The 25,469-nt window shown below is 46.8% G+C and overlaps 1 protein-coding gene across 5 annotated transcripts in view; it reads left to right on the plus strand.

Annotated features, from left to right (window-relative positions):
* Positions 1–24,932, plus strand: part of VPS53 (VPS53 subunit of GARP complex) — a 188,095-nt gene extending 163,163 nt beyond the window's left edge. For all 5 annotated transcript variants that reach the window (XM_030800063.1, XM_030800062.1, XM_030800064.1 and 2 more), the window contains 5 exons: positions 6,092–6,240; positions 10,406–10,475; positions 21,870–22,007; positions 24,126–24,230; positions 24,757–24,932. In XM_030800063.1, the coding sequence (XP_030655923.1) occupies positions 6,092–6,240; positions 10,406–10,475; positions 21,870–22,007; positions 24,126–24,230; positions 24,757–24,927 (633 nt within the window). In that variant the 3' untranslated portion in view covers positions 24,928–24,932. The remainder of the gene's footprint in view (positions 1–6,091; positions 6,241–10,405; positions 10,476–21,869; positions 22,008–24,125; positions 24,231–24,756) is intronic.
* The last annotated feature ends 537 nt before the right edge of the window (positions 24,933–25,469 follow it).

Below are 25,469 nucleotides of genomic sequence, written 5' to 3' on the forward strand. Positions count from 1 at the left end.
AATCCAAGTCTCTCTTCAGAAGCAAACACACCTAGTGTTTTGCCCATTAATGGTAGTTTTAGGAAAAAACAGAAACTGAATAAATTAAATTTTCTTAAAGTCTGGCACGTAATTTATATTAGGTTTCAGGATTGTGAACATGTATCCATTTAGGAGGCTGCGTTATGATCCCCCAAAGACACTTTGAAACAGAAGAGTTCTCAAGTCTGTTCTCATTTTCCTCAGTCATTAAAATGCAGATCTGTTTCAGAAGACCCACGGAAAGCCACGGCTAAGAAATCCTCAAGTTTACTTCTACGTTGAATCAAGACAAGTCTGTTCTCATTTTCATTTTCCTCAGTCATTAAAATGCACATCTGTTTCAGGAGACCCACAGAAAGCCACAACTAAGAAACCGTCAAGTTCTACCTAGAATCAAGACACAGCTTTCTTTTTCATAAAAAAGATTTTTCCCATTATGACAAAAGTAAATCACTTCCATTTTAGAAAAATGCACTTTTTTTTTTTTTTTACAGGGTCTTGCTCTGTCCCCCAGGCTGTAGTGCAGTGGTGTGATTTGTGCTCATGGCAACCTCCGCCTCCCAGGTTCAAGTGATTCTCCTGCTTCAGCCTCCCGAGTAGCAGGGATTACAGGCGCCCGCCACCACACTCGGCTAATTTTGTATTTTTGGTAGAGACGGGGTTTCACAGTGTTGGCCAGGCTGGTCTTGAATTCCTGGCCTCAAGTGATCCACCCGCCTTGGCCTCCCAAGATGCTGGGATTACAGGCATGTTGCCATCGTGCCTGGTCAGATTTTTTTGAAAAAAAAAAATAAAACTTAAATCACCATAATTTCAATTAATTGATACATTTCTGAATTAATTGATAATTATCAGTTATCTAAATTTAGTGATTTTTAGTGATAGTGCAAGTATTCTTAAAATTATAACAGTAGCTAAAACCCACTGTGGCATTTATACGTGCTGCGAGACACTGTCTTAAGAGCATCCATGCATTATCTTTCAATAATAGATTATAGATGTTACTATCATCCCACTTTTATAGATGAGAATACTGAGGCTCAGAGAAATTAGATGACTTGTCCAGGTCACCCCTTTAGAAGGTTGCACAGTGTCAGAACTCAGACTGGCTGACTCAATTTCAGCATCTTAAGTACCATCTTAATGACCTTTCCTGCTAACTTAGCAGTTATGCTTCCTTAGGCAGGTCACTCGCTGTCCTCAAGCCTGTCTCATCCTCATTTATTATTACTCACAAAGAGGAGTAATAATACCTCTTTCGCTACATCATTCATTCATCAGGCAGCAAGTTCATGTGAAAATGTCAGGCACAGCGCCCGGTACGTGGTAGGTGCATAAACTTCCAGTGCCGGTAGTGTAGGTGCTTGATAACTTCCTTCAGCGCCTGGTACGTGTAGGTGCTTGATAAGGTTCTTCGTGCTGGTACGTGGTAGGTGCTTGATAAAGTTCTTCGGGGTGGTGGTGGGGGGGGTGGGGTGGGGGGGGGTGGGGGGGGGGGGGGGGGGGGGGGTTGATAGGTCCTTCAGTGCCGGTGGTAGGTGTATCCTTCAGCGCCGGTACGTGGTAGGTGCTTGATAAACTTCCTGTACGGTGGTGCTTGATAAACTTCCTTCAGCGCCCGGTACGTGGTAGGTGCTTGATTTTTTAGCTGTACGTGGTAGGTGCTTGATAAACATTCCTTCAGCGCCCGGTACGTGGTAGGTGCTTGTTTTTTGCGCTGTAGTGTAGTGCTTGATAAACGTTCCTTCAGCGCCCGGTACGTGGTAGGTGCTTGATAACATTCTTCAGCCTGGTGCGTGCAGGTGCTTGATAACATTCCTTCAGCGCCTGGTGCGTGGCAGGTGCTTGATAACGTTCCTTTAGTGCATAGTAGACGCTTGATAAAGGTTCCTTCAGCCCTCGGTGTGTGGCAGGTGCTTGATAAGGTTCCTTCAGCCCTGGTGCGTGGTAGGTGCTTGATAAACGTTCCTTCAGCCCTGGTGTGTGGTAGGTGCTTGATAAAGGTTCTTCAGCCCCTGGTGCGTGGTAGGTGCTTGATAAAGGTTCCTTCAGTGCCCGGTACGTGGTAGGTGCTTGATAAGCGTTCCTTCATCTCTTTGGTCCCCACCTGATGCTCGGTGCCCTGCTGCACTTGCCGAAGGTACCTATAAATATAGCAGATGCTGCGGGAGTGAAAGGAGCCCCACCAGGCATCAGAGTGAGAGTGAGCGTGTACGTGTGTGCCTGCGTAAAGTCTACTGCTTGAGGCCAACACCCCGGCAGCCTCAGTTATGAGACTTCAGTTGCCTGAAATGTTCCCAGAGCCCAACTGTCTGAGTCTATGCTCTGTGGCTCTCTAATCCAGTGAAGAAGTAGGAATTTAAGTATTCAGATGTTCAAGAAACCTCTTTCCAAGCTTCCTAGAGCAATAGGAAAAAACGAGACCCACTGAAGCTAGTTGTGGAGCGCTTTTCTCTGATCAAAGTCCCTGCTACAGTAGACTCTCTCTAGAAAGAGTGCTGGCCCCCCAGCCCCACTGTGGAGTGTCCGTCAGAGCACACACTTCCTGCCCAGGCAGCGGAAGCTGGGCTCTGGGGACACTCTGGGCCCCGCAGTCTCTTCCTGTGGTGGTTAGACTGGGTCTCATCATTTTTACTGTCTTCAAACTGTGTCTTGTTTAGATAGTACCAGTTGAACGCCGTCTGTATTCAACTCTACCCAAGCCCCCAAAACAAAAAACACAACAAGAAACAATTTTAAGTGTAGAGGGGTAACTTCTAAATGTCAAATGAAAAGTTTACCTAGAAAAGTTGAGGTCTCATTTCTACTGATGGCTTTTCATGATGTTTCTTCTTCCAATGCAAGGTACTGTTTGTTTCCTTTTTTGAAAGAGTTCTTTGGGCCGGGCGCGGTAGCTCACACCTGTAATCCCAGCACTTTGGGAGGCTGAGGCAGGAGGATTGCGTGAACCCAGGAGTTCAAGACCAGTCTGGGCAACACGGTGAGAACCCTGTCTCTACAAAAAGTAAAAAAGAAAAAAATATATTTTTTTAATTAGCTGAGCATGGTAGTGTACACCTGTGGTCCCAGCTACTTGGGAGGCAGAGCTGGGAGGATCGCTGGAGCCCAGGAAGTCAAGGCTGCAGTGAACTATGATTGTACCACTGCACTCCAGCCTAGGCAACAGAGACTCTGTCTCAAAAAAAATGAAAAATAAAGAGTCCTTTGCTTGATCACTATGTTTCGTTAGCATCTCCTTGAGAAACAGGCCTTACCTTTAACGAAGGCCTAGTTAAGTGCTTGTATTCTTTTTCTGGGCGGGGTGGCGGGGGCGGGTCTGGGGGGAAGTTGTCTAGCAAGCACCTTGTCGTGGGGTTTGGGCTTTAGATAGACCTGGTTGTCCCAGCTGTGAAATTTTGTGCAAGATACCAAATCTCTTTGAGCTTTTTGAATTTCCTCATCTACAAGGTTGTTGTGAGAACTAAGTGAGATCATGTATGAATAGTAAATGAGATGACGTACGTCTAGGGCCACGCAAAGGGACCTGCGAAGTTCAGTCTTAACGTAACTATCCTGGGCAGTTCAGGTTGTGACCCAAACCTTCAGTCACCCATGGTGCATGATGGCAAGCATCAGCCATCTGAGGCTGGGGTGCAGTGGTACAATCACAGCTCCCTGCGGCCCCAGCCTTCTGGGCTCCAGTGACCCTCCTGCCTCAGCCTCTCCGGTAGCTGAGACTATAGGCGTGTGCCACATTTTAAAAAAATACTAAAGGCAAGGTCACCTTTTATTGTTTTCTAGTACTTTAAATCACCTTCTTAGTTCACTAAGCTGACTTAAGTTTAAAATCATGAATCCACTTGGCCTTTGCTAATACCTCTTTTAACTTGACCGATGGAGTCGTGACTGACCGGAGCATTAAAGCAAATCAGCTCTTTTCACATATATTCCAAATGTGGGCACATACCGACCTGGCCAGCAATCATCAAGAAGAGTTCGGGGATGAGCATGCGGAATAACCAGTGGGAAGTTGAAGAAATCCTGGGCCCCTGCTTGGTCTTGCTTCAGAGCCGCTTTGTAACTGGTGACAGAGCACATCGCCACCTCCTTTCATGGAGGGCTGTCATGTTTAGATCATTGTTGATAAACTGTTTTGAGATTTTGAAATATACAAAGCTGCCAGCTTGGAAAGCAATAGTCATTGCTATGGACACGATTGGCTTTGGGGGCATCAAACCCTCCCAGTTTGCTGTGTCTACCCAGAACATTCTGCTCCGAGTCCTGCTGCAGAGCCCAGGAAATGCTGACAGCACCTGTCAATTTTGGCCTCACCCTATGAGCTCATTTAAAATCACCCAGGATGCTCATTGTTTGGATGGGTCAAATCTTCAAAATCAAATGGAAAAAGAAGCCTCTTGCATAAGATGAAAGATAATGAGGAAAACATTTCGCATAACCAAAGCATTAGAACGTTAAGTCAGTTCATATTAGACCTTTCTCCTGTTTCTTCATTGTTTGTTTCTGTTTTTTCCCAGTAATAAATTCGAGTTCTTTTTCCTGTGTGGAGCCTGGTTATGAAACCTTGCATAAGACTCTTCATGTCTCTGGGCTTTGGTTTTCTTATCTGTGAAATGAAGATGGAGGTCCCTTCCTGCTTTTCTGTGGTTCTGTGTGTACATATCCCTGAAGCTTTTAGAATACAAATATCCGCTGATTTGAAAAAACATTAGGAGTCATTTGAGCTTCCCACAGCTGGGGAATCATCCACGTACGATTTGATTCTTTTAAACAAGCTCTCTCAGTATTGATTTTTTCCTTTCCCCAAGAGCTCTATAAAAATAGTGTTTTCTTGCCAGAGACATCAGTGTCTCAGAACTACTGACCTCCTTCTATGAACACATTATATGGTTTGTGTTTGGCTTAGGATCTCTTTAAAGGCCATCCAGCTCCACTGTGAGAGGCTGACTCAGCAGAGCCGTCCAGACCATTCCCACTCTTTGGGATTAGAGTGCCCTTCCCTGCCAGCCCAGGGCAGGCTGGGAGCTGGTGCTGCACCCATCTCCTGCATGCACCCTTGGGGGATGGCACACTGCAGCATTGCCTCCTTCTGTTCCCAGGACTCAGTGTTGCCAAGTGCCACGTAGTCCAAGAATCCCGCCAGTTTGCTGTTGGTGTCTTCCAGAGCCTGTCGTTAGGGCTCAGGTTGAAGCAGGTCTGTCACTTTTGTTCACAGCCTGTTCAGGGACCACCTCGGTGCTCTCAGCAATGTTCTCTCCCCTGCGCCTGGCTCCTGGCCTGTTCCCCACGTCTCTGTCTTACCCTCTGGTCCACCCTAGTGTTTGCCAGATTCTCTTTCCCTTCCCCTTATTGAAATCCTGACATAATCCCAAAGGTTTTAGGAGTGTAAGATTCTACACACATACCTCTTCAAGTGTTTTATTATGGAAATTTTTTAATATATTCAAAAGCAGAGGAAACAGTGTGGTCAGCCTCTATGTACCTGTCACTCAGCCTCACGGTCTTATTTCATCTGCGCCTCTTCCCAGTAACTTCATATTATTTTGAAGCAACATCCCCACGTGTCATATCATTTCTAGTTTTCTGTGTTAAAGAATCCCAAACTCCTCCCAGTTGACTGGAGAGAAAGGTGTCTGTGAATTCCCCTCCAGGTTTCATGTCACTTAGCCCAGCCACCTCTCTCATCTCCCAGGCTGCCGGTCAGCTTGGGAGTCGGCGTCCCTCCCCGTTCTGCTGCAGTCCCCTGCTGTGGGTCACTCGGCAGGAGAACAGGATCCCTTACGACTGGGTAGCTTAGTTGAGAAGGGAAGGCTGTTTCAGGCAGGTCAGGGACAAGGCAGGAAAAGGAAAGGGCCTGGGTCACACCTCACTGTCGGGTCTGCTGGGCACGCTTGTATTTGTCCTGAGTATCAGTCCCTACAGAACGAATAAGAAACTCCCCAGGACAAAAGCGCCTGATTCCTGTGATACCAAAGCTGTGACCTGATTTCCACTCCAGGCCCTCCCTTCCCCAGTAACAGGCGACACCGTTCTCCTGCGAGGGATTCAACGCCTCATCCTTTCTCCATTTCAGATGCAGTGGCAGAACGTGGAGCACGTTGGTGACCAGAGCCCCTACGTCACCTCTGTCATTCTGCACATCAAGCAGAACGTCCCCATCATCCGTGACAACTTGGCTTCCACACGCAAGTACTTCACTCAGTTCTGCATTAAATTTGCAAAGTAAGTCCTGGGACATTCTCATCTCTGGGTTCTTTTTTTTTTTTTTTTAATAGACTTTATGTTTTAGAACAGTTGTAGGTTCACAGCCAAATTGAGCGTAAAGTACAGAGATTTCCCGTGTACCTGACCCCCACACATGCACAGTCTTCCCATTACCGACACCCCCCACACAGAAAGTGGCACATTCGTTACAGTGGATGAACCTGCATCAACACGTCATTATCACCCGGACTCTGTGACGTCGTGCTGGACATTCCCTCGGTTTGGACAAATGTACAGTGACATGTGGCCGCCATTTCAGCGTCATACTCCACTGGGTTGTTTTTAAAACCATACTTCCCACCAGCGTCCTCAACAATTTGAGTGTCCCCACCATCCAGCTGGGGTTCGTTCTGGTGTCTGCAGTACTAATTTTAATACCATACTTCCCACCAGCGTCCTCACAATTTGAGTGTCCCCACCATCCAGCTGGGGTTCGTTCTGGTGCCTGCAGTACTAATTTTAATACCATACTTCCCACCAGCGTCCTCACAATTTGAGTGTCCCCACCATCCAGCTGGGGTTCGTTCTGGTGCCTGCAGTACTGATTTTAATTTGTACGCAAAAGAAGCATAATAATAAAACTAAATCTGCTACTTAAAGTCATAGGCAACAGTAACAGCAGTACAATTCCCAGCCACGTCAACGCAAACAAAAATGAATGGGGCCTACTGTTGTTTTGAACTGTGCAGGCATAAGCTCCCCTTGCCCAGGATTGGGTAATTAAAATTCTTTTTCAGGGATTCCCTATATGCATTTTGTTTCTCTGACTGGCTTGTAAATGCCTCTTAAGGGTAGGAGCCATCACTTCTGTTTCTTTTGAGCCTTCTTGTCCTCCCTCCCCCTGGGATTTTTTACCATGGCTGCTAGAATTTATCTATTTATACTTGGACACACTCTTGGTCCGAGGAAGTCACTAGAAATTGGGATGCACAAGTCAGGGAGCTCCCTGGCCAAGGCAGGTGAGTGCACCCTGAGCCGTGTGTCTTCCTGCTGTGTCCTCGTATGTGGCCATTTCTGCCCTGAGTTTTGAAGTGAGGAAATAGTTTAGTTCTTTGCCGATCACCATCTGGCTTAGCACCATTTCCCGTGATACCAGGTGGTTTTGAGGGTCAGTGTCTCCTCTGACCAGTTATCAAGCAAGCATTTTGACAGACTTCTCAGGGAAGGGCTTCAGGAGGGTCAGCCCAGGCCAAGCTACTATATTTGGGTTGTTCCCATCCAGGCCCCAGCTGGCGATTCAGGACTCCAAGTTTCTGTCTTCCCCCAATCTCTCCCCGTTTCTCTGTACCTCACAAATGAACCCCTCAGGACTAACAATTATGGAGCGGCTTGTGGTGTCAGCTTTACTTTCTAGTTTGTCAAGAAAGGATAGAGTGAACTCTCCACGGAGGCATTAATGTTTGCAGATGGCAGATGGACCAGGAGGTGAAATTCCCTCACTCCCTGGGTGCTCATAAGTCTGTTAGAAGCGTTGCTGATAAATCACATTGTGATGCTCCCCATAACTGCTGGTAGAAGCAGCATCTCTGTAAAAATTTACTGTGACTCAAAATCTCCAGGGTGGCTGCTCCAGGGTCTGATTGAGCTTACGTTAAAGTGAAGGAGGAGTCCGTTGACTTAGCCAGTCCCAGCATCTCCCAGCTTAGTCATATGATTGAGCTTACATTAAAGTGAAGGAGGAGTCGATTGACTTAGCCAGTCCCAGCGTCTCCCAGCACCAGCCTCACATTCTCTCAGAGCCCTTGAGTTTCATTGCTAAGCCTAGGTTGAGTGCACTGGGAATTGGATGCCCATCCTCACATCTGGAATCGTTCAGCCTAGGATCTAGGAAGTGGTTTTCTGTTTCCATCCATGGTGCCTTCTCATCCTGCTAAAATCTCGCTTAACAGAGGTGGGGTCGTGAGGAGACCCTTCCCTGGCCAAGGGCAGCAGCCACCACCGCCCTGATGGCCCAGAGAAGCCCTTGGCAGTTACCCAGCACATTGCTTGGTCTTCTCCCCACAGGATGTGTGTCAGGTCCTCATACTCCCCCCATCGCCACCTGTAGACTAGTATAGAGAGCCAGTTCAAGGGCACAGCCAAAGGTTTTTTTTTTTTTTTTGATACAGGGTCTCACTCCATTACCCAGGCTGAAGTGCAGTGGTGCAACCACAGCTCACTGCAGCCCCCATCTCCTGGGCTTAGGTGATTCTCCCACCTCAGCCTCCTGAATAGCTGGGATTATAGGCGCTCGCCACCCCACCTAGCTAATTTTTCTATTTTTTGTAGCGATGAGATTTTTGCCACGTTGCCCAGGCTGGTCTCAAACTCCTAGGCTCAAGCAGTCCGCCTGCCTCGGCCTCTCAAAGTGCTGGGATTATAGGCATGAGCTGCCACGCCCAGTCCAGAGCGTGTTCTAATGTGAAGCAACTTAGGTTACAAACTGCTGTGTGCACAGTTGCCATTGATCATGAGTTCAGTTTCACGTTACTTCTCTGGCTCTGGTTTCCAGCACTGAGGAATTCCTTCCAAATAGCCCCTTGTTTACTCTCCTTCCTGATCACAAGCCACCTCCAGATCCAATCTCCAGACTCCAGTTTCCTCTCCCTTAGCTTCCTTTCTGCCCCACCCATGCAAAACCATAGATGTTTCCTTTTACCACGTTTGCTGTCTTAAGCAATAGCAGCCTTTCCTATTGAGACATCAAAATCCACAGCCTGGTTGAAACTGCAGTTGAACCACAAGCAACTTCCCTCATCCACTGAGCTGATCCTCCTCCATTCAATCAAGGAGATAATGAGACAAATCTCATAATAGTGGTTGGGAGGATAAAATGAGAAGTCACATATTAACTTCCTGGTAAAGTGCTGATACCAAGCTGACATTCAAAAAGTGGTAGGTGGCTGGGCACGGTGGCTCACGCCTGTCATCCCAGCGCTTTGTGGGGCCGAGGCAAGTGGATCACTTGAGGCCGGGAGTTCGAGACCAGCCTGGCCAACATGGTGAAACCCCATCTCTACTAAAAATACAAAAATTAGCTGGGTATGGTCGTGCATGCCTGTAATCCCAGCTACTCAGGAGGCTGAGGCACGAGAATTGCTTGAACCCAGGAGGCAGAGGTTGCAGTGAGCCAAGATTGTGCCACTGCACTCCAGCCTGGGCGACAGAGCAAGACTCTGTCTCAAAAAAAAAAAAAAAAAAAAAAAAATTATGATTTATTCAATGTGCGTTCACTTGAGCATCTCCTATGTCTCAGACCCAGAGTTAAATGTTTTGGCCTGATAAACATGGCCCCCATCTTCATTTGCCCTAACAGTCAGGTGAAGCAAAATAGACACATAAGCAAATGAGCATAAGGAAGTAGGTTAGATGTGAGGATGGAGGCCTGCGGACTCCCTGTAGAGTATGGCGAAGGCAGCGGGAGAAAGGCTTTCTAGAGATGCCGTTGAACAGGATCTGAGAGGTGCATGTGTACTTGACTCACAAGCCCCTTCTAGGAAAGGCAGTCCAGGCGAGGGAGCAGTGTAGGCATTAAATAGCCCCCAGAATCCTGGGATCTGCAAGCGGCTCAGTTGGGTTGAAGCATAGGGAGGCCAGGGCTTAGCAGGATGAGGCTGGAGACAGAGAATGAAGAGTCAAGGAAGCCTGGCCTAGTGGCTCATGCTTGTAATCCCAGCACTTCCGGAGCCCAAGGGAGGAGGACTGCTTGAAGCCAGGAGTTTGAGCCCAGCCTGGGCAGCATAACGAAATCTTGCCTCTACAAAAAAATTAAAAATTAGCCAGGTGTGGTGCCTGTAGCCCTTACATCCAGTCTGATTGGGCTAGCTTCGATCATATCCCCTCTCAGGACAAACAACAGTCACCAAAGGACAGCCGTGATCTGACGAGCTGAGAAGAGTTAGAGTTCACTGGGAGTCTAGGATGGGATCCGGTTTTCCCGGGCCTGCCAGGGCCTCATGTAACTAAACAAAACCAGGACTTCGCTCAGAAGAAAAATAAGATAATGGGCAACAGTGGAGTCCACTTTGATTCTCCATTAAAAAAGGTTTTTTCATGGAGATACGTGGAACCTTAAAAAAAAGTTTTTGCATTTCTTTCCGCAAGAGAGGATAAGCCTAATTTGTCACTTCTTTTTTATCCACAGCTCCTTCATTCCCAAGTTCATCACCCACCTCTTCAAGTGCAAGCCAATTAGCATGGTGGGAGCAGAACAGGTGAGATGGGCATAGTATCGCGCATTTGCCTGGCGGCTTTTGTTGTAGGTCAAGCACATACTCTTCTAGTCCAGATCTACTTGGCAGGAATAAAATTGATGATGTCCCCTGTTTGGGGACAGTATAATGCCTCACCTGGAAGGTTTCTTAATTCATTCTTCCATTTATTTTTAAAAATTTTGTTTGAATGCCTACTAAGTTCTGGGTGCAGCGTATAACACAGCAAGCAGCACGGAAAGGTCCCTGCTCCTAGTACTCACACTCCAATGAGCGAAGGTGGCTGGGCCCAGCACGGCGGCTCACGCTGTAACCCCAGCACTTTGAGAGGCTCACACTCCAATGAGCAGAGGTGGCTGGGCCGGGTGCGGCGGCTCAGGCTGTAACCCCAGCACTTTGAGAGGCCTGGGCGGGCAGATCTCCTGGGGTAAGAAGTTTGAGACCAGCCTGGCCAACATGGTGAAACCCCATCTCTACTAAAAATACAAAAATTAGCTGGGCATGGTGGCAGGTGCCTGTAATCTCAGCTACTTGGGAGGCTAAGGCAGGAGAATCACTTGAACCCGGGAGGCGGAGGTTGCAGTGAGCCAATACCACACCACTGCACTCCAGCCTGGGTGACAAAGTGAGACTCCATCTCAAACAAACAAACAAACAAAAAACTAACAAAAAACTTGGGATACTGGCCGGGCGTGGTGGCTCACGTCTGTAATCCCAGCACTTTGGGAGGCTGGGGCAGGCGGATCATCTGAGGTCAGGAGTTCGAGACCAGCCTGGCCAACATGTTGAACCCTGTCTCTACTAATAATACAAAAAATTAGCCGGGCGTGGTTGTGGGCGCCTGTAATCCCAGCCACTCGGGAGGCTGAGGCAGAATTGCTTCAACCCGGGAGGTGGAGGTTGCAGTGAGCCAAGATCACACCACTGCACTCCAGCCTGGGCAACAAGAGCAAAACTCCATCTCAAAAAAAAAAAAAAAAAAAAAAAGCCAGATGTAGTGGTGCCAGCCTGTAATCCCAGCTACTCGGGAGGCTGAGACAGGAGAATCACTTGCAGGTGGAGGTGGAGGTTGCAGTGAGCTCAGATCGCACCACTGCACTCTAGCCTGGGCAACAGAGTGAGACTCCATCTCAAAAAAAAAAAAAAAAAGGAATAAATCCCAGTGATGGGAGGCTGAGATGGGAGGATCACTTGAGGCCAGGAGTTCAAGACCAGCCTGGGCAACATAGTGCAACCCCATCTCTCAAAAAAGTAAAACATTAGCTAAAAAATGGTTCACACCTGTAGTCCCAGCTGCTCAGGAGGCTGAAGTCACAGGATTCTTTGAATCCAGGCTGAAGTGAGCTATGATCGTGCCGCTGCACTGAAGCCTGGGCAACAGAGTAAGACACCATCTGCCCCACAAAAAAAAAAAAAAAAGAGTCTTTTAATAATTATAGTAAGCTCAGACCCAAAGCCAATATCTTCAGAAAAATATCAGTTCATCTAGTGCTTACGTCCATTATTTTTTTTTTTTTAACAAACCCACAGCCAACATCCTATGTTTACTTCCGTTTTGAGGTGTAGATGAGAAAACCATCTGCTGGAACTGGAGTGTTACTCCAGACCCCAGGCCAGTTCAGGTGGGCAGTAGGGGAGTGTGGGTCTTGACAGGCCCAGAATGGGGAGGGTGTGGGTGGGAACTACAGGGCAACGTGGCCCCTGAAGGGTTTTCACATGAGTTGAGGTTTGGCTGGACCTGTATTTGCCCTGATGTCTGGGCCTTGAAACTCAAGCGGCCATGTAGCTGCAGGCGTGTTCACTCAGGCAGCAGAACCATCAGAATCAAGTTAACTCAGCAGTGTTCATAGGCTGAAACAGACGCTGCCTCCAGTCATGGAGCGGCTGCCATCCAAACTTGAACAAAAGCTGTGGCATTGGAAGCTAAGATTCAGCCCAACCTCAGCTGTGTGTGCCTTGCCACAAGGGTGCCAGATCCTAAATTAGGTTTTGCTTTAATACTTACGCAGAAAATGGGATGGGAGACATTTTTCTGCTCTTTGTTCTCTGAGTACTATATAAAGTGAGTTATTTATCTTTGGGCCCCAGAGTCCTCGAGCAGTCGCAAGGGCACGTGGAACTGACCCACACCAGTATTGATCATGCTTCTTGCTAGTCTGTGATCTTCAGATCATCCTGTTTTGCAGGGTTATTAATTATTCTTATGGCTGTGTTCACCTAGGAAAGTTTTTATTTCCCTTGAGATTAAAGGTAAGACAAGAATGTCCGCTGTCACCATTTCTATCCCACGTTGTTGTTGAAGTCCTGGCTAGGACAACAAGGCAAAAAACAAAATATTTTTAAAAGAAAATATATACAGATTAGAAAGGAGGAAACTAAGCTGTCATTTTTCATGGAAAATATGATTATGAGTAATAAATCTAAAAGGATCTGAAGATAAACTGTTAGAATATAAATTTAGCAGGCCGGGTGCAGTGGCTTACACCCTTAATCCCAGCACTTTGGGAGGCCGAGGCAGGCGGATCACGAGGTCAAGAGTTCAAGACCAGCCTGACCAACACAGTGAAACTCCGTCTCTACTAAAAATACAAAAATTAGCTGGGCGAGGTGTGGCGCACCTGTAATCCCAGCTATTTGAGAGGCTGAGGCAGGAGAATTGCTTGAACCTGGGAGAATTGCGTGAACCTGGGAGGTTGCAATGAGTGGAGATTGCGCCATTGCACTCCACCCTGAGTGACAGAGACTCCGTCTCAAAAAAAAAAAAAAAAAAAAAAAAGAATATATAAATTTAGCAAGGTTGCTGGCTATAAGGAAAGTGTTTTAAAATATATTTTTTTTTTTTTTTTTTTTTTTGAGACGGAGTCTCGTTGTGTCGCCCAGGCTGGAGTGCAGTGGAGCAATCTCGGCTCACTGCAAGCTTCGCCTCCCGGGTTCACGCCATTCTCCTGCCTCAGCCTCTCCGAGTGGCTGGGACTACAGGCGCCCGCCACCACGCCCGGCTAATTTTTTTGTATTTTTAGTAGAGACGGGGTTTCACCGTGGTTTCGATCTCCTGACGTCGTGATCCACTCGCCTCGGCCTCCCAAAGTGCTGGGATTACAAGCGTGAGCCAACGCGCCCGGCCTAAAATATATTTCTATATACCAGCAGCAAACAATTTAAAAATGAACATTTTTGAGTGAAATGCTTTTTTCTTTATTTGCTGTATTGCCCAGGCTGGAGTGAGTACAGTGGCACAATCATAGCTCACTGCAGTCTCAACTCCTGGGCTCAAGCCATCCTCCTGCTCAACTTCTCAAGTATCTGGGACTACAGGAATGTACTACCATGCCTGGCTGTTTGTTTGTTTGTCTTTTTTTTTTTTGGTAGATATAGGGTCTGCCTCCCTGTGTCTCCCAGGCTGGTCGCAAACTCCACCCTCCTTAGCCTCCCAAAGTGCTGCGATTACAGGCATGAGCCATGGCTCCCAGGCTTAAATGAAATCATTTATAATAACATCAGGAAACATTAAATACCTAGGAGTAAATCTATCAAAAATGTACAAGTCTTCTACACAGAAAACTGTGCAATATTAAGACACAGAATCCACAAAGACCTTTAAAATGACAGGATAGCTCATGTTCATTGATAAGAAAGACTCAAAAAGAAATACATACGGAGGCTTTCTGAGCCTACTCTGGCTGAGGAGGCTGCCCAATAAAAAATCAATAACAATTTAAAAAGCGGTAAATTATTCCAAAATTAATCTATAGATAGAATTCAATCGTAATTACTGTATCAATTTATCTATAGATACAGTAGAATCCCAGCAGGGGTGTGTGTGTGTGTGTGTGTGTGTGCGCGTGAATTGATATGCTGATTTTAAAAGTTAGATGAAAATACAGAAGACAGCAGCTAAAATAATCTTAGAACAGAATTGGAGGAGTTAAAGCTCAGGATATCAAGACTTATTGTAGCAGTATTGTAATTAGAGCAGTGTGGCACTGGCCCCAGGGACAAATAGGCCAACAGAACAGACCTGAGCTGAGGAATAGACCCACACATATGTAGACACTTGATTTATGACCAAAGTGGCATCACTCAGTTTAGGAAAGAGAGTCTTTTCAGTAAATAGTGCTGGGTAATTGGATATCCATATTGGAAAAAAATCTTGACCTTTGCCACACACCATATATAAAAATCAATTCCAAAGAGGATTTGGTGAAATTAGAACATTCATTCATACATTGCTGGTGGTAATGCAAAACGCTACAGCCATTTTGGAAAACAGTTTGGCATTTACATAGAGTTACCACAGGGCCCAGCAATTATACTCCTAGATATATACCCAAATGAATTGAAAAAGGCAGGGCACGGTGGTTCACACCTGTAATCCGAGCACTTTGGGAGGCCGAGGCAGGCAGATCACCTGAGGTCAGGAGTTCAAGACCAGCCTGGCCAACATGGTGAAAACCCACTTCTACTAAAAATATAAAAATTAGCTGTACGTGGTGGTGCGCACCTGTAACCCCAGCTACTCGGGAAGCTGAGGCAGGAGAATCACTTGAACCTGGGAGGGAGAGGTTGCAGTGAGCCAAGATTGTGCCACTGTACCTCTAGGCTGGGTGACAGGGTGAGACTCTGTCTCAAAAAAAAAAAAAAGAATTGAAAAAAAAATGTGTTCACACAAAAGCTTGTACACAAATATTCATAGCAGCACCATTTAGAATAGCCAGAAAGTAGAAACAACTCAAATGTCCATCAGCTGATGATAAACAAAATGTGGTCTGTCCATACAAGGGAATATTACTCAGCCATTAAAAGGAATAAAGTACCCATTCATGCTACAACATGGAAGAGCCTTGAAACAATGTTAAGCGAAAGAAGCCAGACACAAAAAGCCACGTATTGTGTGACTCTGCTTCTATGAAATGTCCAGAACAGGCAAATCCGTAAAACAGAAAGTGGATTAATGGTTGACAAAGGCTGAGGGAGGGGGAGATAGGAATGGCTGCTAATGGGTAAGGGTTTCTTTCTGGGGTGATAACGTGTTCTGAAACCAGGTAATGCTGACAGCTGCACAACCTTGTGAATAGACCTTAAAAACCACTGAATTGTACACTTCAAAAAGGTAAATTTTAGGTTTTTGAATTATATCTCCATTTTTAGAAAATTAATTCCAGATGGATTATGGCTCTAAAAAATAAGGCAATAAAGCTTCTGGAAGATTTAATATAAGACAATATGTTTATGACCTTGGGTTAGGCAAAGATCCCTTAAACAAAACATTAAAAGCACTAACCATAAAAGAAAGGATTGGTTATTTTGAGTACTTAAAAGACTTTGGCCAAGTGCGATGGCTTGTGCCTGTAATGCTAGCACTTTGGGAGGCTGTGGCAGGAAGATTGCTTGAGCTCAGCAGTTTGAGATCAGCCTGGGCAACACAGCGAGACCCCATCTCTACAAAACAATTTAAAAATTAGCCAAGTGTGGCACATGCCTGTAGTCCTAGCTACTCGGGAAGCTGAGACAGGAGGATCAGTTGAGCCCAGGAGTTCAAGGTTGCAGTGAGCTGTGATTGCACCACTGCATTCCAGCCCAGGTGACAGAGTAAGACCTTGTCTCTAATAATAATAGTAATTTAAAAGAGTGATGATACCAAGTGTTGGTAAGGATGTGGAGCAACTGGAACTTTCATATGTGCTGGTAGAATGGAAGTTAGCACAGCCACATTGGAAAACTCCTAGGCAGTTAGCCAAACATATGCCTACCCCATGATCCAGCAGTTCTACTCTTGAGTAGCTTCCACCCTAGAGAAATGAGGACTTTATGACCACCAAAGGCATGTGCACGGATGTTCACAGCAGGTTTATGAGCAGGCAGCAAGCTACAGTGAGAGACAGCAGGAGAGTTTGCTGGGAGGGAAAGGAGAGCATTGACTGGACGAGAGCATGAGGGAGGCTTCAGGGATGCCAGAAGTGTGCTCTGTCTTCCGTTAGGCAGCAGGGTGTGCACGTCTGGATGTTGATCGAATGGCGTATGTGGTGTTTGTGTACTCTGTGAAAGTTACACCTAATTTTTTGAAGAAAAAGAAATAGAACATGTGTCCACCTTGGTCCATCCCTCCTGATAGCTGAGCTGTCTCCCCTGTGCCACCTCATTGAAGAACTTTCTATGGTGGACCAATATGGTTCACTTATGTGGTTTTGTTCACATGGTTCTTTGTCTTCTAGGAGTGTGGGCCTGTATCTTATTTACGCAAAATTTTCATCACTGTTGATAGTCATCATGTCCCCAAGAATTGTAGGAGGCTCCTTAGGAAGTAAAGGGCCCCTCAAAGATTTCCATTGCTGGGTGATCAGCCTTCACAGGCATGGCATACTGGCCACCCTCGCACCCCCGCATCCCGTCAACATTACCCAGCCCACACTGCCCCAGAAATTATCGCTGAGGCAGAAACCAATGTGGCAATAGCCACCCCTTGCCCAATGTCTCATGCCTAAGAAGATGAATTATCAACTATTTCAAAGTTGAAAACTAGCAGATTTTCATGATAAATGGGAACTTTCTGTCTTTACTTCACACAGACAGCCGCCAAATCTGTCAGGGTCGTTCCCGCCTTTTCTGACTGCCTTGCTTTACATAAAACCTGACACCAGGGTTTTCACCTCTCAGTGTCTGGTAAAGACAGAATTTTATGGTGACTGGCCAGGGAATGAAAGTGTCATATCTCCCTGTATATGATGAACACTAGAGAATTATGTCTGGTGCATTCAAACCCTTCCTGTCATTTAAGACTGTACAATTATTTATGCATATATCTCTGGGAAGTAGAAAAGTAGGAAATATCTCCATATGCTTTAAAATATAATGACTGATTTTTTTTTCCTACCAACAAATGAATGCCAAGACATGGCTTTGATTTTGACACGGCTCTCAAAATTCGCTACATGGAAAACAGAGTTGGGTCCTGAATGGTATTCTTTGAACAAAAATTCCAGTTAATTAATGTACAGAAAATAATGTAAAAAAAAACAGTAGCTAACCACTCAGCTCAGCAAAATATGTAACATGTTTCCACATTTACTTTACATCTTTTTTTTTTTCTTTTTTTTTTCTTTTTTTTTTTTGAGAAAGTGTCTCACTGCGTCGCCCAGTCTGGAGTACAATGGCGTGATCCTGGCTCACTGCAACCTTCACCTCCCGAGTTCAAGCAATTCTCCTGCCTCAGCCTCCCGAGTAGCTGGGATTACAGGTGTGCACCACCACATCTGGCTAATTTTTGTATTTTTAGTAGAGATGGGGTCTCACCATGTTGGTCAGGCTGGTCTCAAACTCCTGACCTTAGGTGATCTGCCCACCTCAGCCTCCCAAAGTTCTGGGATTACAAGCATGAGACACCGTGCCTGGCCCATTTTTTTTTTTTTTTAAGAGACAGGGTCCCAGTCTGTCTCCCAGGCTGGGGTGCAATGGTGCCATCATAGCTCACTGCAACCTAGAATTCCTGGGCTTAAGCCATCTTCCCACCTCAGCCTCCTAAGTAGCTGAGACTACAAGTGTGTGCCACTGCGCCTGTCTAATCTTTTTATTTTTGTTTTTATAGAGACAAGGTCTCACTGTGTTGCCCAGGGTAATCTTGAATTCCTAGCCTCAAGCGATCCTTCTGCCTCAGCCTCCCAAAATGCTGGGATTACAGGCATGAGCTGCCACACCCAGCCTGCTTTAGATTATTTTTATGTAAAGTAAATCATTAGTTATTGCTGAAGACCGCCCCCATGAACCCCATCCTGCCCATCCCTTCCTCCATGCCCCAAAGTAAACACTGTCCTGATTTTGGTTTTATTCTCATATGTGTTTTGATATATGTGTATATATTCACAAATGATACATGATTTTGTTTTGCATATTTTAAAACTATATAAATGGCATTAGACATATCATTTCCCCACTTGCTTTTTTTTCCCAACTTACTATTTTCTGAGATTTATGCATGTTGATGCATGCTGTGTGCACCCATTCATTTTAACCTCAGCAGCATATTCCATTGCATGAATGCGCTGTCATTTGTTTATTCATTGCACTGTCAATGGATGTGTAGGTTTTTTCCAAACTTTTGCTTTTATAAATAGCAGATGCAGGGAACGTTTTTACCTGGGCAAGAATTCCTCTAATGGATATAAGTATTAATGCTGTGTTACGGGTGATACACATCTCCAGCTGAGGAAATGTCGCTAAATTTTCCCCAATGTGCTTGAACTAAATTCTACTCTCACCACAAGTCTGAATTTCAGTGTGGCCATGCCCACACTAGATTATCAACCTGTTTACTTCGGACTCTGATGTATTACGGTGTACATTTGTGAATTTCAGTGCCATGGCCGTGCCCACACTTGATTATCAATCTGTTTACTTCTGACTCTGATGGGTATATTATGGTGTACATCTGTGGTTTTAATTTGCATTTCCCAATTACTAACCAGGTTACGTGTCATTTCATATGCCTTTCGGGCATTTGAGTTTCCTCTTTTGTGAATCCGGTGTTGGTATTGTTTGCCTGTTGTTGTGTCGCTGTTGGGATAGTTTGTCCTTTTCCTGTTGATGTGTAGGAATCTTCATGTTCGGAACACCGTTCCCTTGTCAACGTTGCACATATCTTCTGATTTGTGTCTTGTCTTTTACTTTGTTTCTTCTGATACAGACTCCTTTCATTTTAGGGTAGGTGGTTCATTCTTTCTCATGTTTGACATTCTTCTCCACCCATAAGCAATGAAAATAATCTCTGTATTTTCTTCTTCTTCTTCTTCTTCTTTTTTTTTTTTTTTTTTTGAGACAGTGTCTTGTTCTGTCGCCCAGGCTGTAGTGCAAACCTCCCAGGTTCAAGCGATTTTCCTGCCTCAGCCTCCCGAGTAGCTGGGATTACAGGCATGCGCCACCACACCCAGCTAATTTTTGTATTTTTAGTAGAGATGGGGTTTCTCCATGTTGGCCAGGCTGGTCTTGAACTCCTGACCTCAGGTGATCCACCCGCCTCAGCCTCCCAAAGTGCTGGGATTATAGGCATGAGCCACTGTGCCCTGTATTTTCTTCTTAAAGTTTTTCTTTTTTATATCTAAGAATTTAATCCACTTGGAATGCTTTAGTGGCTTGTTCTGGATTCCAAGGAAGAGCAGCAGTCATTTCCACTGGAATTCTGGAAGGTGCACTAACGCCAGGCTCTTCACGTGGGCCTTGAGCAGTCTGTGCCATTCCCCCTCCTGGAGGTTTGCATACCCTTTTCTCGGAGCCCTTGGCCTTTTCAACAAAGCAGACACTAGGATAGTGAGAATTTCTATCTCTGGAAATCCAGAAAGGTCCAAAATGCCCTGCACTTTGCTGGCTACAGTTGAATGACCTGCGTGGTGCAGGCCTTTGACTAGCCGCAGAACCACGTGAAATTGCTCTGACCTCAGTGTAATTCCTTACCACATCTAAATTATTCCACATAAAACACTGACGTCTTCCCCACGTTTCTACCATTGTCAAAATTATAATTGCCGTAACCCTTAAGTTCATAGTATCTCTCATTACTTAGTTTCTCTTTAATAATTAATTATTCTGTCCAAAGCAAAGTAAATAGGAAATTGGAGGATGCAAAGTGTCACAGGGCCTGAAGGGTCCCATTTCTCACCTACCTGATGGGATTACAGAAGGCTTTCCCAAAGAAGCAGGCAGTGGCAGAGAGTACAGGCCTTGCCCTGTACATAAGTTTGGCCATTATCACCGGGGTTGAGTGGTGGCATTGGGAACTGCCACCCCACTGCTGCCGTTGTCTGCTTGGTGACCATGTGGTTCCATTCTCCTAAGCCATCTCAACAGGCCAGAGTACACCCTTCTGGCTTCAGCCATTTTTCTGCTCCCTGGTTGCCAAGAGCAGCGGCGGCAGCAGAGCAGGGCAGTCAGCAGGAGTCAGTGTGAGCTCCACACCAAAACCACCCAGGGACATTTACCTGGGCAACCGGAAATGGAATTCCAGCTTCCCGTCCACCTTTTGTCTAACCCCGTTACGTGGGCAACCGGAAATGGAATTCCAGCTTCCCGTCCACCTTTTGTCTAACCCCGTTACCTGGGCAACCGGAAATGGAATTCCAGCTTCCTCTCCACCTTTTGTCTAACCCCGTTACGTGGCAACGGGAAATGGAATTCCAGCTTCCTCTCCACCTTTTGTCTAACCCTGTCCGTTGCATGAGATGAGTTTGGCGAGCTGTTAATCCTCTGGAACTTTTTCTCATCTGTAAAATGGGAATGATAAATAACCTCCAGGGTAGGTAAGGCTTTACTCAGATTAAATGTGACAAAACGTTCCTCACGTCATTCCCGGCAGTCACTGAGCCTTTAGAAGGACAGTGGGTGTCCTTCTAGATAATTGGCATCCCAGAGAACCAGAACAAAGAGGAAAAGGTAGATTGTTGCCAGGATACAATGTTTACATTTGGGTAAATCTCCTACATCCTCAGTAACATCCAGAGGAATTCAAAGTACAACAATAATGAGTTACTATTTTTTGCCTAATGAATAATCAGGATTTGCTGAGTTTTCAGTGCTGATAAGGGTGCAGTCTGCATGGCTGGCAGAGGTGTAAATGGGTCCATTCCATTGGAAAGATCTTCAAGTTTACACAGCCGCACACATCACAGAGTACTGCAGAGCCATTAAATCACGATTCTTCTTTAGAGATAGGGTCTCGCCATGAGGCCCAGGCTAGAGTGCAGTTAAAAACCATGATTTGTTTTTTAAAGACTGTAAAGATGGGAAAATAGAATATAAAAAATGTGTATATGAAGTGAGAAAACCACGTTATAAAATTGAATATACATACAGTATAATTCTGATTTAGTTTTATGGAGGGGTTGTGGTTTGTTACTGAGACAGGGTCTCCCTCTGTCACCCAGGCTGGAGAGTTACAGTGGCACAATCTTGACTCACTGCCGCCTCAACCTCCCAGGCTTAAGCGATCCACCCACCTCAGTCTTCCCCAGTAGCTGGGACCACAGATGCGCACCCCCACGCCTGGCTAATTTTTGCATTTTTTGTAGAGGCAGGGTTTTGCCATGTTGCCCAGGCTGGTCTCGAACTCCTGAGCTCAAGCGATCCTGCTGCCTGGGCCTCCTGAAGTGCTGGGATTACAGGTATGAGCCACGGCTCCTAGCCCCCTGATTTAGTTTTTTATATATGTACACATAGGCTGGCTCCTTGATGTTGTTTTTCTTAGGTGATGGGAATTATACATAATTTTTTTCTTTTATATTTCTATTTATTTCCCAAATTTTTTGCAACAAGAATGTGTTACATGTATAACGAGGGAAACATGACTCATCGGCATGGGTCCACTCGGCACTGGGTCACTGGAAGGGGCCAGTAATGCTCTGCTTTGCTCCACAGCTGCTGCTGGACACCCACTCGCTGAAGATGGTCCTGCTCGATCTCCCCTCCATTGGCTCGCAGGTGGTGAGGAAGGCACCCGCCAGCTACACCAAGATCGTCGTCAAAGGCATGACCCGGGCTGAGATGATCCTCAAGGTGATGATGGCTTGTGTTAAAAGGGGCCAGTTATTTATTTAATGTCTTTTTCCGAGAAGCCTTGGTTTTGAAAGCACAGGGTAGGTCCTATCCTTACTGGCCTCAAAGCACGGTCCGCATTCTTGGGCTGGACTGGATTTTGGCCTCATCAGATATTGTTGAAAGTTTGTGGATAGTTATTGGGGCTCAGTAATTCCTTCTGACAAATGAATTTCTTGTTGTCGTGGGATTCTCTTATGATCAAATGTGGTCAAGCTTGGAGGTTAGGTGGTCGCCACTGTGAATCAGCGTATGTCAGGGATCTCTGCTTCTCAGCAGGAATTTCAGGCACAGCTCTCAGTTACTCCCTTCCACATCAGCCTTTCTGGCTTTCTGTACTCTGCCACTTTAAATGAACTCTGAAGAGATGTTGTAGTAACTGAATCTAATCAGCAAATGGATTTTTTAAAGCCCCATTTAACAAAAGACTGTACTTCGGGTGAGGAACGTCTGAAGCCCTGAGCGTCTGCCTCTGGTTTCCAGCTATTTGGAAGAGTAGGGATGAGGACTGGAGAACAGATGGTCCTGTGGCGATGTGGTCTTAAAAGCCCAGGACCTGTGGGCTCTTCAGGCCACTTCCTAAACCAGATGACTCAGGGACGGCAGGAGGAGGAAGTGGCAGCAGGGCCTCAGACACCGGTGGGATGTGGGTGAGGGTGAAGAGCTCACGTGGGTGAGGATGAAGCAGCTCAAGTGGGTGAGGGTGAAGAGCTCATGTGGGTGAGGGTGAAGCAGCTCATGTAGGTGAGGGTGAAGAGCTCATGGGGTGAGGTGAAGAGCTCATGTGGGGGGGGGGGGGGGGGGGGGGGTGAGGATGAAGAGCTCATGTGGGTGAGGATGAAGAGCTCATGTGGTGAGGTGAAGAGCTCATGGGGTGAGGGTGAAGAGCTCATGTGGGTGAGGTGAAGAGCTCATGTAGGTGAGGTGAAGAGCTCATGTGGGTGAGGATGAAGAGCTCATGTGGGTGAGGATGAAGAGCTCATGTGGGTGAGGATGAAGAGCTCATGTGGGTGAGGATGAAGAGCTCATGTAGGTGAGGATGAAGAGCTCATGTGGGTGAGGATGAAGAGCTCATGGGGTGAGGATGAAGAGCTCATGGGGTGAGGATGAAGAGCTCATGTGGGTGAGGATGAAGAGCTCATGTGGGTGAGGATGAAGAGCTCATGTAGGTGAGGGTGAAGAGCTCATGGGGTGAGGATGAAGAGCTCATGTGGGTGAGGATGAAGAGCTCATGTGGGTGAGGATGAAGAGCTCATGTAGGTGAGGATGAAGAGCTCATGTAGGTGAGGATGAAGAGCTCATGTGGGTGAGGATGAAGAGCTCATGTGGGTGAGGATGAAGCTGCCTCATCATGTTCTTCCCCTGCTGCTTACTGCTGGGGAGGAGAGCATGTGGTCTGGGAATTATCTGCAGAGGATGCCTGAGTGAACTCCTCCTCGCCACTCTTTCCTTCAGTCTCAGGAATTCAAAACAAATCAGTCGACTGGGGAAAGAAAATCAGATACTGCATTCCAGAACCAAACGGAAATGAATAAGGGTTGCAGTGCCGTTCCTTTCCATTGTTTGTGTGTTGATTGATAGTTTAAGTTAGTCGTTACATGAAGTTACAGATTTTAAGTCCCCAAAAGGTGAGGCAGCTTTGGCATTTTTGTTTTTGCAGAAATCCACTTACTTATACTGGCTCCTTTTGCCACCCATTTGTCAGGAATACGTCAAGGCAGAAGGAGCAAGTACCGTGTACTGGTGAAATGCCTAGAACAGGAGACCCTCTCACACAGGGTTTCCCAAATGGTCCTGATAGTTTAAAAATCACCTGGGACTCCAGCCAGGCCTACTGAATTAGCGTCTTTCGAGGAGGGCCCCGGGAACCTATACTTCAAAAAGCAGCACAGGTGTATTTAGGATTCAGCAAATTTAGGACATTGCTCTAGTGGCGTGTGACGATGAGATGGGCCACTGGGAGTTTCTAGTTTGAGTTGCTGCTGCTTAAGGAAACCTCTCAGAATCCATGTTGCGCTCGGCTGGCAAGTGAGGAGTGAGTTTTCCTGAGGGGCCGGCTCCTGTCTCCTCCCGCCGCAGGTAGTGATGGCCCCTCATGAACCGTTGGTGGTGTTTGTTGACAACTGCATCAAACTCCTCACAGACTGCAACACAGAAACCTTTCAGAAGATACTGGACATGAAGGTTCGTGCTGGGACGTTTTGTCCACACCTGCTCGTCCCCCTCACACTCAGCGGTTCTTAACCGGGGATTGGGATGTAGGTTCCTGGGGGGCTTTCTCAAAATGCATGTGCCTGGTTCCACAGAGCAAACTGGATTCGGAGAAGCCTGTGGAGGAGGATGGCCCCGGGCATGTGCACTTCAGGATTCTGACAGGCCCTGCATGCCCCGCTGAGACCCCCTGCACAGGGAGGATGGGGCAGGGGCAGGGGGATGAGGACAGGAGTGTTGTCCTTCCCTCCTTCTTGACCTGTCCTTTCTCCTCTCTCAGCCCCTTCTTTCTCTTCCTTTACCTTTTCTTCCCGTCTCTTTTCCTCCCACGCTACTACCCAGGGCTGGTGAGTCCCTTGAGGAAAGGGTTCACCCTCAGCCTGGAGTAACTATGCTGTCTGCAGAGCCTCTGCTGACCCCATATCCAGATACTGCGCTCTCCCCCGTGGGCCGTTCTGGCCCAGACTTCGTGACGGTTCTCCTTCTCTCTCAACCTTAGGGGCTGAAGAGGAGTGAGCAGAGCAGCATGCTGGAACTCCTGCGCCAGCGGCTCCCCGCACCGCCCTCGGGGACGGAAAGCTCTGGCTCACTGTCCCTGATGGCACCAACACCAGAGCAAGAGTCGTCACGCATCCGCAAGCTGGAGAAACTCATTAAAAAGCGACTGTAGCAGCAGCAGGGGGCCCTTTGCTCCTGGCTGGAGACCCTCAGTGCGCGTTCTTCGGAAGCCCCCGACCTCTCCTATGCTCCCCGGCACTCTCACATCATCGGTCTTCAAGCTTTCTGGGACATGTGGGTTGTTACTGAGTCTCTCCCATGCCCTGTCTTACTTCCTGCCCTAATCGGAGACGCTGAGTAAGGGCTGGGCTCTAAGAGGGCGATTTAGATGATCTCTGGTTCGTGAAGCAGAGGCAGCAGTGGGGGATAGGTCCCTGAGCTGCCCTTGACTCATGTAGCCTCCCCATGGCAGTCACACCCTCTGACACGTGGGCCCCACCCGTCCAGGCAACTTGAATAAGGAAGCCTGGATCTCACTCCTCCCTCCCTCCCTCCCTCCCTCCCTCCATGGCTGCTTGAGGTTTTCCCTTCAGCCAGAGCTGAGTTTCCTCTCCCATCTCTGGGTTTGGCCCTAGGGCCTGAGTTAATGAAGTGGCAGATTACAGGTTGTTTATGGAGGCAGTGGAACCAGGCATATTCTCATGGAAATCCCAG

This window comes from Nomascus leucogenys, chromosome 19 (assembly GCF_006542625.1).
Source record: "Nomascus leucogenys isolate Asia chromosome 19, Asia_NLE_v1, whole genome shotgun sequence".
Classification (NCBI taxonomy): Eukaryota; Metazoa; Chordata; class Mammalia; order Primates; family Hylobatidae; genus Nomascus; species Nomascus leucogenys.